The sequence below is a fragment of the Rhineura floridana genome, chromosome 8 (assembly GCF_030035675.1).
Source record: "Rhineura floridana isolate rRhiFlo1 chromosome 8, rRhiFlo1.hap2, whole genome shotgun sequence".
Lineage (NCBI taxonomy): Eukaryota > Metazoa > Chordata > Lepidosauria > Squamata > Rhineuridae > Rhineura > Rhineura floridana.
In genome coordinates, this window is record NC_084487.1 from 31,077,046 (window position 1) to 31,092,825 (window position 15,780).

Consider the following 15,780-nt stretch of genomic DNA (forward strand, 5'->3'; position numbering starts at 1 on the left):
AGTTCTGCTTGTGCAGTGGAACCTTCCCTCCCCTCCTCTCCCCTGCAGCCCCCCATGCACCCTCAAAATCTGCTCCAGAGGGTTGGAAGATGCTCTAGAATAGATGGGGAGGGAATGGGGGGAGATGAGGGTGGAAGTCCCATTGCACAAATGGAAGGCTACTCATACAGTTTTGGGTACAACCCTATGGCTTTTGCCCCTAGCTCTGGTTTGTAAAATCTTGGGCATTTAGTAAAAAATCTGACATGTGAAGTTTGTCTGTCTCTGTAATATTGTAAGGCTTAGGGAAAAGAACTTCTGAACATCCTGAACAGACAACTGCCAAATATTACCATCATCCAGTTTTTCCCCACAGTAGTGCTGAAGAACATAGATCACATCCCATCTAATTTACCTGAGCAAGAGTCATGTTTCTTGAGCTGGGTTTGTAATAGGACCATCATCAACAACAAAAACAATAAAAATGGATTCTCACCTTGATCTTCTGAAGAAACTGGAGACCTGGAAGTAAACAACAAAGACCCATCAGTTTTTTTTGGTAAAATGAAAAAGCATCAAATAGAATTCAGTGCTCTTATTCAGATTTCTGCAGTAGCATTTAGTAAAGGACAGCTCAACAGATGCTAAATACTTCTACAGTGGCTGAACTTCAAACTCAACTGCATCTCTTAGCCTTTGCATCAGAATGAGCTTTATGAAACAACCACTGTTGTTTTGGATAAATGGTCACTGTGGTTTTGGATAAATGAAAACTTGGTTCAAATCTTTCCTCATCACCTATGAAGTTCATAAGATAGTCATGTACTATTATGACCTCTTCTCCTACTCAGAAAACAAAGCTAGTGCCTGCACATATGCAAGAAATTATCTAAAAATACTCATAATGAGTGGCGGCTGGTAATTCCATGTCAGTGGGGCAGAGGAATCCACTCCAAGTTTTAATCCAAACTTTCAAGAAGATGTCCAAGGTGCACTTTCAACAACTCCTTGGAAGTTTGGAACCAGAACGGATTCCACTGCCCCACTGACATGGAACCACCAGCCACCACTGCTCATAATGGGTAGCCAGTTCTGAATGGAGCTGATGGAAGTTTGCTCATCACTAAAGGAAAAAGAGGAAAGGAAAGTTTGCTCATCACTAAAGGAAAAAGAGGAAAGGAAAAGAGAAAAGAGGAAATAGGACAACTCTGACTACCTATTTATTTATAAAAGTATTTATGTATCCCCGCTTTAGGATGCACACCTTAACGTGGTGAGGGGGTTTGAGAGTGTTGAAGAAGCTGAGAGCAATGCCATCAGGAGTCTAGACCAAGAGGCTAGACTCCTAGCACCCAAGGCGGAATGGTCAAAGCTGAGACACCAGACTAAGATGCATCCAAACTCAGAGGAAGGCAATGAATACCTCTTACCACGAAAATGCAACATGAGATAGTGCTGGAAGATGAGACCCCCAGGTCAGAAGGCACTCACCGAGCTACTGGGGAAGAACAAAGGACAAGGACAAGTAGTGCTGTGACTAATGACGCAGCTGGGTCAAAGCCAAAAGGAAGCCCAGAGGCCAATGCGCACAGATGCGAAAGGAGAGTCCAGAGTTGTACGACACACACAATATGGAATGTGAGAAGCATGAACCAGGGAAAGTTAGAAATTGTCAAGCAAGAAATGGAATGTATCAACATTACAATACTTGGCATGAGTGAATTAAAATGGACAGGAATGGGACATTTTCAGTCAGGCAACTACAAAATATTTTATGCAGGAAATGAGAAATTAAGAAGAAATGGGGTTGCTTTAATAGTGAGAAGTGATGTAGCAAAAACAATTAGGAGCTACAACGCAAGGTCTGAGCAAGTGATATCAATGAGATTAAATGGGAAACCTATTAAACATAATCCAAGTCTATGTTCCAACGGCAAACACAGAAGAAGAAGAATTGGAAAAATATTACGCAGAAGCAGAGCTTGGAAAAGTTAATTTTTTGAACTACAACTCCCATCAGCCCCAGCCAGCATGGCCACTGGATTGTGCTGATGGGAGTTGCAGTTTAAAAAAGTAACTTTTCCAAGCTCTGCACAGAAGTACAAGAAGAAATTGATCACACACCAAAAAAAGATGTGATGATAATTACGGGAGACTTGAATGCAAAAGTAGGGAACAGAGAAGAACTAGGAATTGTGGAGAATGGGGCTTAGGAGACAGAAATGAATCAGGAGAAAGACTATTGAATTCTGTGAAGCCAATAATTTGTTTCTTGCAAACACATTTTTTGAGCAACCAAAAAGACAACTGTACACGTGGACATTACGTTCCATACTTTCTGCAAAAACAAGACCAGGAGCAGACTGCGGTATAGATCATGAATTGGTCATATCGAAAATCAGAGTAAAGCTAAAGAAGAACAACAAAGCAATCATAATGCCAAAATGCAATTTAAACAATATCCCAGAAGAATATAAAGAACAAAAAATGAACAGATTTGAGGCTTTAAACTTAGTTGACAGAGAACCAGAAGAATTATGGAGTGAAGTCAGAGACATTATCAGGGACAAATGCAAAAAGACAATACCTCTAGTTAAAAAGAGAGAAAGACCTCAATGGATGACTGAAGAAACTCTTAAAATGGTTAAAGAGAGAAGGAAAGCAAAAGCAAAAGGAGATAGAGACACAGTCAGAACCCTAAATGCAACAATACAGCGACTACGTAGGGACAAAGAGAACTATTATAATAGTTATTGTATAGAAACAGAAGAGGACAACAAAAAAGGTAGAACAAGAGCCCTATTCCAAAAGATTAGAGAAATGAAAGGGAAATTTAAACCAAGAGTAGGGATGTTGAATAATCAATAGGGGAACACACTGACCAAGATGAAATAAAAGGAAGATGGAAGCAATACACTGAAGAACTCTATAAAAGAGATGCCAGGATGACAGATTCATTCATGGAGGAACCGTATGATGAAGAACCAGACATTTTAGAATGTGAGGTAAAAGCTGCTCTTAAAATACTTGGAAGAAACAAATCACCAGGAACAGATGGCATACCAATACAGTTGCTGCAAGCTGTCCAAATCCTGACAAAAATTTGTCAACAAATATGGAAAACTACACAATGGCCCACAGACTGGAAGCGTTCAATATACATCCCAATTCCAAACAAAGGGGATCCCAGGGTAATTATCAAACTATTTGCAGTAATTATCAAACTATTGCCTTAATATCCCATGCAAGTAAAGTAATGCTCAAGATTCTACAACAAAGGCTCTTACCATATATGGAGCGAGAAATGCCAAATGTCCAGGCTGGATTCAGAAAGGGAAGAGGCACCAGAGATCATATCGCAAACATACGTTGGATAATGGAACAGACCAAGGATTTCAGAAGAAAATCATCCTGTGCTTTATAGATTACAGCAAAGCCTTTGTGTAGATCATGAAAAACTATGGAATGCTTTAAAAGAAATGGGGGTGCCACAGCATCTGATTGTCCTGATGCGCAACCTATACTCTGCACAAGAGGCTACTGTAAGGACAGAATAGGGAGAAACCGATTGGTTCGCAATAGGAAAGGGTGTGATACAGGGGTGTATTTTATCAACCTATTTGTTTAATCTGTACACAGAACATATCATAAGGAAAGCGGGATTGGACCAAGATGAAGGAGGTGTGAAAATTGGAGGGAGAAATATCAATAATTTAAGATATGCAGATGATACCATACTACTAGCAGAAAACAGTAACCATTTGAAACGAATGCTGATGAAAGTTAAAGAGGAAAGCACAAAAGCAGGACTATAGCTGAACATCAAGAAGACTAAAGTAATGACAACAGAAGATTTATTTAACTTTAAAGTTTACAATGAGGACATTGAACTTGTCAAGGATTATCAATACCTCGGCACAGTCATTAACCAAAATGGAGACAGTAGTCAAGAAATCAGAAGAAGGGTAGGACTGGGGAGGGCAGCTATGAGAGAACTAGAAAAGGTCCTCAAATGCAAAGATGAGGATCATTCAGACCATGGTATTCCCGATCTCTATGTATGGATGTGAAGGGTGGACAGTGAAAAAAGTGGTTAAGAGAAAAATCAACTCATTTGAAATGTGGTGTTAGAGTAGAGCTTTGCGCATACCATGGACTGTGAGCAAGACAAATAATTGAGTGTTAGAACAAATTAAACCAGGACTGTCACTAGAAGCTAAAATGATGAAACTGAGGTTATACTTTGGACAAATAATGAGAAGACCTGATTCACTAGAAAAGGCAATAATGCTGGGGAAAACAGAAGGGAGTAGAAAAAGAGGAAGACCAAACAAGAGATGGATTGATTCCATAAAGGAAGCCACAGACCTGAACTTACAAGATCTGAATAAAGTGGTCCATGACGGATGCTCTTGGAGGTCACTGATTCCTAGGGTCGCCATAAATCGTAATCGACTTGAAGGCACATAACAACAAACATTTATGTATCACCCTCTTGTAAACATTAGGGTGGTGTACAGCAGCATAAAAACATTTAATAGGAATACAAAACAATCATTAGACTACTCAAAAAGTATTTTAAACAAATGCATCGGTCTGTTGGCATAAGAACATCTTTGCTTGAAAGTCAAATGCAAGGATGCCTGCCAAATCTCTACTGGATGAGTATTCCACAGCATGGGACTTGCCACGCTAAATGCCCAACTTCTGGCTGAGGCAAGTCAGGCCACTGTAACAGGGGGAACAACGTACAGCGCTGCTCCGGATGTCTTCAGCAATCAGGCTGGGATACAAGGGCTCAGGCAGTAAGGACTATGCTATTATTAGGTGTAATGTACAGATTAGATTAATTAAACTGGTGCTTCTGCTCATCCATTTTGATATTGTGCTGAGTTCCCTGCCATGCTGCTTGAATAGAGTGGGAGTACCTCATATTATGGGAAGGTGACAACACAGAAAACTAGTAGAACCAAATGGATTAGACATTTGTCCCAGAAGGGCCCTAGCTCAGTGGTAAGGCACATGTTCTGCATGCATAAGGTCCCAGATTGTTCTGCATGCAAAAGGTCCAGTCCCCGGGTAGAACTGGAAACCCTGGAGAGTCAGTTTAAATCAGCCTTGCCCAACCCGGTGCCCTCTGGATGTTGTTGGACTACACGTCCCATCATCCCTGACCATTTGCCATGCTGCCTGGACATGACAGGAGTTGTAGGCCAAAACATCCAGAGAGTACCAGGTCAGGGTCAGACTGGTTTAGAAAATATAAACCAAGGAACTAACTAGACATAAAGCAAGTTTCCTATCTTTCTATCTCAGAAATCTTTCTATTTATATCAGCTGTCTTTCTTACAAATCTGTTGTCTTCTTCCATCAAACATGCATGTACACAGAAGCATATGGAAACCAAAGCCATTCTTTGCCTGCATGAAGCATCTGCCAGTTTAAGTGGAACGACAAACAAGAAATGAAAGTGTAGTGTCAAAACTGTGCACACAACAAAACATCTTACACCAGAAAATGTGGCATTCAAGATAGCTACTCTTCTTAGAGGTAAATACCCAGACACTGCTTCTTTTGCCCTACAGGAGGGAAGGGAAACCAGTGATCCTCCAGATATTGTTGGATTCCATCCAACGTCAGCCCCAGCTAGGATAACCAGGGGTCAAGGATGATGGGAGCTACAGCCCACAACATCTGGAGGGCCACAGGTTCCCCATCCTTGCCTGACAGCATACGTAGCCTTCCAGCAGTGTTTTACGTGCCCATTTTTATACTGATCTGTCACTACAGGTTAAACATCAAGAGCAGAGGGAGCACAGCCTTACTGGCAATATTGCTCTCACTGGGTGCATGTGCGTGCATACACACACAAATGTGCACACACAGTCTATATGAGCCCTAAAATATTTGGGGGGGGGTGTTTAGCAAAAATGTGCAATTTTTTTCTAAGCAAGATGCCCAATACTACAACTAGCAAATTAGCTCTCGTATGAAGGGCCCAGTCACTGTGCAATAGTCACTGGAAAGTATGAGGAGAACAAAAAGGGATCCCAATACATAAGCGCAGCTGGGGAGTCTACTATTGTCATTTCTCTCTCTTTTGATATTCCCCCACCCCGTTATTTTCTCCCATGCTCTCTCAGAGCTGATCTGCAATCCCTGGAAGTTCCAAGGATCAAGCTGTTGCCACCCATTATCTCTTCCTCCTGCGTGCAGCCGAAATGTCAGTTCCTATCTTGAGCTGTCTCAAGAGAAAGGAAGAAAATAACAGGAAAATTGCTTCTGTAGATCAGGTCAGAGGTGAATTGATAACCAAAGGTCCATCAAATCCAGTAGTGGCTCTGCTGAGATTTCCCAGGCAAACTGCACGCAGTGCGGGAGATTTGTGACTAGATTTCCCAACACTTTGCTTTTTACTTCAAAGTAACTGCTGGTGTGTGTATGTGTGTGCATGCACACACGTGTGTGGTGCATTACATCACAGACATGATCAAGGAGAGGAACTATAGCTCAGTGGTAGACCACATCAGTAGTTGCTGGCATGGTGGGGCAGCTCCCTGGAGCTGCCCTCCTGTGGCGTCACTGCCACTTACCTGAACAGTACAGGGGCAGGGCACTGGTAAGGCCAGGGCTGCTTAAGTGCACTAGTGGGAGTGCTGGATTGGTCCTACCAGTGGGCCCTTGCAATCCGGAACTCTCTGATACAATGCCCCACCTCTGCATCACCCAGGTAAGCAGTAGTGTACTGGCAAACATCCAGACATGTGGGTCTCTTAATCAGCAGTATAACGGCAAATTCAGAAGTGCAGGATCCCTTCATGTTAGTCACAGACACACACACACCCTTTTTTTTGCTGCTGAGTTGAGAATGAGATCCTTGTCCAATCAGCATGAAAGGAAAGAATGTTACCTACTGAAAAGAGTCTTCTCAGTGGCTGACTCACCTCCTTTCACTCTGATTGGCTCCAATCAGCACGAAATGACAAGGAAGCACTAGAAGACTCTTCCTTTCATGCTGATTGGCTCGCAGGATGCTGGAGACATAGGGACCCTGGTGGGACCTCGCTCCAAAAAAAGTAAAGGATCTAAGACACACACACCCTGCGACCGTGGACAACTACACCCCTGCTTTCAATGATAAGTCACAGCACACACCTTCACAGCCACACCCCGTTTTCCTCATCTCCTTTGCTCTCTGTGCATCTCTGAGTCCACACTCCACTACAACAGACATCCCTAGGAGTCAATCAACATGAAAGAAGAATCTTCTCCGTGGCTGACGCACCTGCTTTCACTCCGATTGGCTCCAATCAGCGCAAAAGGACAAGGACTCTTCTCAGTGGCTCCCCTTTCATACTGATTGGCTCATACATAGAGACCTGGCTTGGACCCTGTTCCCCCCAAAGTAAGGGCTCTATGACCCCTACAGGTAAGCTGTAGCAATGCCGCTGTTGGGAGGGCAGCGCCGCCCCTATAATGCCAGTCACTCCTCCTGGAGCACCTGCTTTTTCATACGGAAGGTCCCAAGGCCAGTCCTTCGCATCTCCAGTTTAAAAGCATCAAGTAATGGGAAAGACCTCTGTCTGATACCCTGGAGGTGCACTGCCAGTCAGAGTAGATGATATTAGGATAGATGCACACAAAGAATGATCTAGTACAGCGTTTCCCAACTAGTGGGCCACCAGATGTTGTTGGACCACAATTTCCATCTTTCCTGACCATTGGCAATGCTAGCTGAGGCTGATGGGAGTTGTGGTCCAACAACATCTGGTGGCCCACTAGTTGGGAAAGGCTGGTTTAGTATAAGTCACCTATCTCTGTAGACTGCTAGGGGGTCAGGGTTTAAATCCATTCTCCCTCCCCAGTTTTCCCAATTTAATTCCCCTTGATGAAGCTACTATCAGGGAAGAAAGGGTAAGTATCCAGTCAGCTGAGAACCTATTTGTCGACTCTCTGCCTCTGCCATTCCTTTTGCTCTGCCACCAGGGAGAACCAAACAAAAGGGGGAAGCATGTTTTGCGAGTGATTAACCCCACTTTAAGTGCTTATGAGAACGGGTTTTCTATGAGCCTCCTACAGTTTAGCACCCCTCGTAGCCATTCAACGGCAGAAGGGATGGCTAACCACTGGCGCTTGCAATTACTGAAATCCAGAAAGAAACAGCAGACAATTATCCATTTTGCAGCCACAACTGAGCATTTTCTTCAGCATCTTTTAAATATGTCTCGGCATCATTTCTATCACAGCAAGACAGGTAGAGGTAATTAGCTCTGTATCTGAAGAGACCCAAAAAGAGATAGGGAGAAAAATCACCATGGCAAGTGCTGCTGAGAAAATTATAAAGTTGATACTCTTGCTATTATGGTGTGCACCTGTCAGGACCAGGCCAGGGACAGGACATGATACGGGGGGGAGGGGCATTGACAGCTGAACTCAGATTTAGACCTGAAGGATCTGGCTTGAGTTTGGACATGGAGAAACTGGGTCCTAAAATGGAGTACGCAGAAGGTAGTAAGGCAGTCTTCTTGAGTCAGTAGAGAAAGGTCCCTTTATTATTATTATTATCATTAGAATTTATATTTGCCACCCTGGTCTCCTTCTGGGATGAAGGGTGAGATAGAAATTTAGTAAATAATACCATAAATAAATATGCCACCCTTCTTCTATTAGTATGACCCACCTTATTCTTTTGACTGGAATTTGCTGTACAGATTTTAATATTGTGTTTTTACATTGCTGTAACCCTCCCTGGGACCTTATGGTGAAGAGCGGGGAAGAAATAACAGCACGGCCTAATTGCACACAGAGAGATGGACAAACCTTGGATGAGCCAATCCAAGGCCCAGAAAAATGAGCTCCTATGTCACTCTCAGCATCTTCAGAAAGGATTTCAGAGGCTGCAGAAGAAAATAATGAGGGAAGGCCAATGGCCTTGAAGGTCTTCCTCATCCCTTAAGGGCCCTCCATGAGAGCCCTCAGTTCTTATCCCAAGTGCCTCTTAAATCTCCCTGTATTCAATTTACTGGAGCAACGTTGCTCCATTACACTGAAGAGGAGATGTAAGAGGCACCTTAGGGTGAGAGGGGGCTCCATTATGGGTGGCCTTTCCCTCTCGTTCTTGGTTTTGGGGCCTGCAACCTAAGGCTGGACTGGCTTATTTGACTGCCAGAAACTGCAAGCTCTGATGGCTGGAGCTGATGGGAGTTGTAGTCCAAAATATCTGGAAGGCACCAGATTGGCCAAGAATTGTCAGCATGCTGGATCTTTGGTTGCCAAAGCCCACACTATTTCTAAAGCTTTGCACAGTTAGGAGAGATTTCTGTACATCAGCCAGAGAAGCCAGAAATTGTTCTCCAGTGTGGAGAAGAAATTAGGGGCTTGTAAAGCTTGTGTCTCCTTTGAGGGTTGTCCCTGAGCCCATCTTGGCACTGACATCCCTCTACACAGCCCATGGTACTTCACTAGGCTAGGATCCAGCCCCAGAAACTCAGGTTTTAGGTTCAATCCCCAGAGTGCCCAACAGTAGTCATGCTAGTAACTCATAGGAACACACGAAGCTGCCTTATACAGTTAGGGCATTGCTCCATCTAGTCCAATATTGTCAACACTGACTGGCAGTGGCTTTCCAGGGTTTCAGGCAAGGGATATGCCCAGACCTATCTGGAGATGCCAGTGAGTGAACCTTGGACCTTCTGAATTCTTCAAAAGGTCCACTGACTAAAGGTCAACCATGACCAAGAAAGCTTAGCATTAATGGAAAACTCTGGCCAGTCAGACGATTCCTGATGATCTGAAGAATATCCTTTCAGTCTGCTGGAGACTGGTTGCTTGAGGAAGAAGACAGCATGGGAATGCATTTGCATAGATAATAGGAAAGGGATTTGCAATGTAGAGCTCAGTCTGTGAGGTATGAGGTTTCACAGAAATTCAACTAGCCTCCTCCAGGCGCATTCTAACAGAAATTCCAGCTACGGGGTGTATTATTCATAAAGACAAAAGCCACTAGAGAAATGTCAGGCTGATGTAAAGTAGCTTTTCCCCACAATAACCCTGTAACTGAAACTCTCTACCACCAAGAGTATTTGAAAGCAGAGCCTTTAAGAATTTAAAAGGCCAAACAATAATACTTTTATAGCTCCTCCATGGAGTTTAATGGCCCTTCTCTTCTTTCCAGTGCATTTTACACATACTTGCTAATGCCCTCAGAAAAGGATTTCTACCAGTTAACAGGTCAAGAAAAAGACCACAAGACTGAATGGTGTTTCTTTTTAAAACACCTCTCTCCAAGCTCATTTGTTGTTGATCCTCCCCCGGAATGGAGGTAACTTTAAAACCACCTTTGGTCATTTTTTAAGAGAGGTGAAAGTGATTTGAGAGGTTTCACATCCAATGGTGTGCAATACACAAACATTTCATTGTCCCATTCACACCTGTGCTCAAAGAGGTATTGCAGGCTTTTGAAACAATGCAAAACAAGAAGAAAAGCCCGACAAAAGTGGAATTCCGTCTTTCCAACCATCTTCAGCTCTTCAGAAACAAACAACAGTATTATCTATCTCCAGTTAGGGACGGGTGTCCATTTCAGTTTCTCTCTGTTTCTCATTCTTTCCAATCTGAGTTCAGTTCTCCACATTTATACATCACCTTGTGATTGATGGATTGATTTTAAAAGTCCTCATGAAAATTAAACAGCATTTTGGTGAGGATTTCTCCTAATATACACATTTTAGTGTGCAATTTCACCTAATGTACACATTTTTCCAGATCAGTTTTCCCTAATACAATGCATCTTTGTATGTTATTTTTATGAATATATATGTTTGAATGCACACTTTACCCTAGTATATATGCATTTTTGTACATACAACTTAGCTGGTGAACTGCATTGCAAAAATCAGAGAAGGGTGAATTTTGAAGGATCACTGTGTTTCAGATCGCATATTGTATTGTAAAGTGTACATTATGTAGGTTTGCCTTTAAATGAAAATTGAATCAAATTTCCTCAATGAAAGGTTGGCGCAAGAGTCTCAGATATATCGGGGATTATACTGCCAGTCTTAGGCTAGAGATAGATAACAGAAATAGATCATGCTTGCATTGGGCTTTTATTTGGGAATGGATATAATCCATGAGCATATCAGAGTTTTCTAAGGAACTGGTTGTTGATCTCTTGCACCTTGCCTTTGGAAAAAGGGGATGAAAGCACATCCAATGTTGTTTTAGCATGATGTTCAAAATCTCAACAACGTACTAACCCTATTCAGTGCCATCCCATGTTTTTTTCCATTGTGTGAAGCAGGGATGGGATGCATTGGCTGGTGCTGGTTCAAAAGCATTCCATCAACCTAACAAGCCAGTATCAATTCGAGTTTGTTCTTTGTCCAATAGCCACTGCTTTTACTAATTTTTTTTTTGTCCCTTGCAAAGAATATTGATATTAATAGATATTTTGAAAGGAAATATCGATAAAAATAAATTGATACAATAATCACTCTTAATATTGAGATTTTAGAGGTAGATTTTTTTTCAAAAATAGCCAAGGAACATCACTACATAAAAGTCCGATCTTCAACAACAGCTAATAAGCAAATTGATGGACAACTCGGTACCAAATCCGAATTGGGCTGAATTCTAGCATATCCCTAGTGTGAAGGGGTGGAGCAGGGATGTACTCATTGATCCTGCCCCCTCTGTTGTGTTCCCAGTGCTCTGGGTCTGCCACCCTCCACGTGTTGAGGCTACATATAATAATGCATTAAAATACTGTACAAGAATTGTTTGCGTTTTTAGTTGAACCACATGGGAAATCTCACTTCTCCTTGAGATTAAGGAGCAAAATGGGAATTAATAAAACTATGTGTGTATAAATCCAAGATTGAGATTCTCAGAAAATTCCATCCCTGGTCTACATCTGCACATTGAACTCATATGTCATACTTGTTAATAGTCAAGCATGATGTTTAATCCCACATGCTCATTGACCGTGCCCCCTCTGTCACATTCCTGAAGGCCTATCCCTGCCACCCTCCATTGGTTGATGCTGAACTTCTTCAGTAGGCAGGATTCTGTAGTTGTGTAAGGTCCCCTGTGCCAATTAGAATCCTGATTGTGCCATGTTCAAAGCTGCATAGGGAGGCTAGGTGAATAGAGCCATGTCAGAAATGTGGGAGAGGTGATGCTTCAAGGGTACTATGGAGTTGAAATGGCACCTTTAAAAAGGAAGAGTAGCATCTCTGTTATTTCCTCCTCTGCATCTAGAGTCACATCCACCACTGGTTCAGTGTTTTTGCCATATCTGTCTTCTTATCTCCTTAGGTTCCTACACAAAGTTTCAGCCAAGTTAGGAAAGTTATTATACAAGCTGCTATCCTTGACATTCTATTGCCACCTAGAGGGTTTCTCACGAAACTGTAACCAACCAAGAACTCAGTGATGAAAAAGAGATTCAGGATTGAGAAATAAAAGAGCTAAGTATAAACAAGTATGACCTGAAACAAAATGTTGCAGTGTGGAGTGCTCCTTTTCAGGATACTCAATTTTTGCTGCAATGAACAGACATGACTACTCTTCTGTAATGTTTTTCCTGTTAAAACTGACCATGTATCTTTTTTGCCCTCTGCTCACCAAAAGGATGTTATTTTCAGTCCAGGTACCCTGGTCACTGTGAAGAATGGAGTTTGGACAAGTAGGAACCCAGCATGCTGCACCCAATCAGACAACTGGTTCATATAGCCTAGTATTGCCTACACTGACTGGCAACAGTTCTCCAGGATTTCAAGTGGCAGGCATGCCCAACCCTACCTGAAGATGCTCAAACCTTCTTCATGCAAAACATATGCTCTGCTACTGATCTCAACCCCTCCCTAAGGTATTCTGGACCCAAGCCATTAAGATCTTTAAAAGGTAATCACCAACATTTTGAATTTTACTCCTAATCAAGTTTTGAGAAGCAGAACTCCATGGAGATCAAATTCCTACATTTCTTTATTCTCTTCACTATTCAAATGTGAACTCAACACACAAACATTTTATCACTGTGACATTTGTTCATTCTGTTCCTTTATTAACATAGTGCTAGTGCAACAAGGTTTTCTTCCTTTTCCTACCCCGTCTGTGCTCTCCACGTCATCCCCAAATCTACTCTGGAGGGTTAGGGGAATACCCCAGAACAGATTTAGGGGGTGCACAGGGGAGGAGAGGGGGAGATGATTCCATTGCACAAGGAAAAATCTTTGTGCCACTGACAGAACGATCAGCTTAGGACTATGTTGAATACAACTCATGGATATTATTCTTCTGGGCAAATGAAATGGTCAGAAAACTAAAGGGGGGGAGAGAGACACAGAGACACAGAGACACAGAGACAGACACAGACACAGACACAGACAGACAGAGAGAAAGAAACCATCTATCCTTCTCTGGTCAAGGCAACAAGCTGAATCAAGGGGGAAAGCAACAGCCCTCATTATGGAAAGGAATAAGAACATAACAGATGCATATCTACTGTATCTGCTCTGCCAAAACCAAATTTGTCTCCTAAAATATCTTCCAACATTTTTAAAAAACGTATATTTCACTGTCAAAATGTTTTTGTTGCCTTTGCTTTATTTGTTGGCAATATTTGAAGAGCATTAAAAACTAAATTGTAGCACAACATTTCTGTGCCAGGCAAGTGATGTTCTTAGCCAATCAAGCATTCATTCCACTTGAAATCAGTCCCAAAGAAAGCTTGGGAGCTTGGTTGTTCTTTTCTGAGATAGTAGAGAGAGGGAGAGAGGCAAGGAAGGGGAGGAAAGGGAGGTGGTGCTAGTCAACCGCAAGCCTGTTTGGAAGATGCCAATTTGTAAGCTCTTGGCGTGTGGGTACATTTCGTGTGTCACTACCTGCCAGAGCAATTTGTCAGCAGGGCAAATTTCCTCCACAATGCATCAGGTGCAGAGATGCTACAGAAACACAATTAAGAGTCTCTGTTTCCAAGATTTCAAGGAGGGAGAAAGGGCAATCTTGCTTTCACCTCAGAGAATTTAAATTATATATACAAAAAAACATTATTCACTCAGAATAGGAGTAGAGGGGTGAGGGCAATTCCACACTTCACAATTTTACTGCATTTTCACCACCATGCCTGGGCAGGGGCAGAAAATGTTCCTGTTATCAGAAGCAGCTAATTCCTGTCCACCCCTTAGCAAGTCTGTCCCTAAACAAAAGGAGAGTAAGAGGGCCAAATGCAAGGAAAACATCATTTCCTTAGGTTCTCAGCTTAACCTCCTTCATTGACTTGTTCTGAAGATGAATGTGCAGGCTACTCTGAGCTTCTGAGAGCAGCGGCTCCCAAACTCCCCCCCCCATTGACCACTTGAAAATTGTTGAAGGTCTTTGAGGACCACTTAATGATTTTTCCTTTGCTGTTGCTACTGTAACGGGCTGTGTTAACTGTATGATTTTTAATTGTATTTTCACAGTTTCCTTTCTTTCTTATATATTGTAGTTTATTGTATTAATTTCATAAACTTCAAATTGTAATACAATAAAATACAATATAAAAGAAGCTGCAAAAATCCAATTAAAATCAATATGAATATCTAATATGATTGATGTGCCATCTCCTGTTTTCAACCATAAATCCACAGACATGTTGTGGACCACTTGAATGAAGACCACAGACCACTGGTGGCCTGCAGACCACAGTTTGAGAACCCCTGTTTTAGAGGAAAGGGGGATAAGAATGTAATTACAATAAAACAAACAAACATTGTGCAACGTGATGTAATGGAAGACAAACAGAATGAAAAGGGGTTTTGTATAATTGCACTCATACAGCATGCCTCTGCCTCCACATTATTTATTTATTTTATTTATACCCCACCCTTCCATCCAGCAGGAGCCCAGGGCGGCAAACAGAACACTAAAAACACTTTAAAATATCATAAAAAGACTTTAAAATACTTTAAAACAAAACAACGTTAAAAACATTTAAAAAACCTTTAAAAACTTCTTTAAAAAAAAAAAAAGGATTAAAGACATATTAAAAGACATATTAAAGGCAATTCTAACACAGGCCCAGACTGGGATAGGACTCAACTTAAAAGGCTTGTTGGAAGAGGAAAGACTTCAAAAGGTACTGAAAAGATAGCAGAGATGGCGCCTGCCTAATATTTAAGGGGAGGGAATTCCACAGGGTAGGTGCCGCCACACTAACGGTCCGTTTCCTATATTGTACAGAACGAACCTCCTGATAAGATAGTATCTGCAGGAGGCCCTCACCTGCAGAGCGCAGTGATTGGCTGGGTATATAAGGGATAATTCGGAAGGAGAGCAAGAACACACATGTACAAAAAAAATACAAGAAAATTTAAGACTTGATTAAGGTGCCATTTTGATTTAATAAAAGGGAAGTTTGCTCATCACTAGGGGTTCTTCCCAGAGTGCACCCATTTCACTCTGTTACAAAACCCTCCACATATGAGCCTACAATTATTCAGGTTAGTCTGAAATGCTGATGAGGAAAAGGGAATGGATGGAGCAAAAATGCTACCAATCAGTGTCAAACAAAAGTTGTTGCTTTTCAGATTGTTTCGCCCTCACCCCCTTTATTTCCTTCAGAACAGAGTCACTCATGGCCTCCAGCTAGACTTTGAAAATGTTGCTGCATAGATTCGTAGTTCAGGCATTTCCTACATCCTCAGCCTGGTGTCTTGGAGCTGTGATCTGCTCTGCTAACATGATCTAAGAAAGGTCACGGTGGCCTGGTGAGTGCTTCAAAGGAAAAAAAAAATCCAAGGTACACAGAGGGCACAGCAA

At 42.0% G+C, this 15,780-nt stretch overlaps 1 protein-coding gene across 3 annotated transcripts in view; it reads right to left on the reverse strand.

Annotated features, from left to right (window-relative positions):
* DGKI (diacylglycerol kinase iota) overlaps positions 1 to 15,780 on the reverse strand; it is a 260,829-nt gene that overhangs the window by 40,801 nt on the left and 204,248 nt on the right. For all 3 annotated transcript variants that reach the window (XM_061638752.1, XM_061638750.1, XM_061638751.1), the window contains one exon: positions 476 to 501. In XM_061638752.1, the coding sequence (XP_061494736.1) occupies positions 476 to 501 (26 nt within the window). The remainder of the gene's footprint in view (positions 1 to 475; positions 502 to 15,780) is intronic.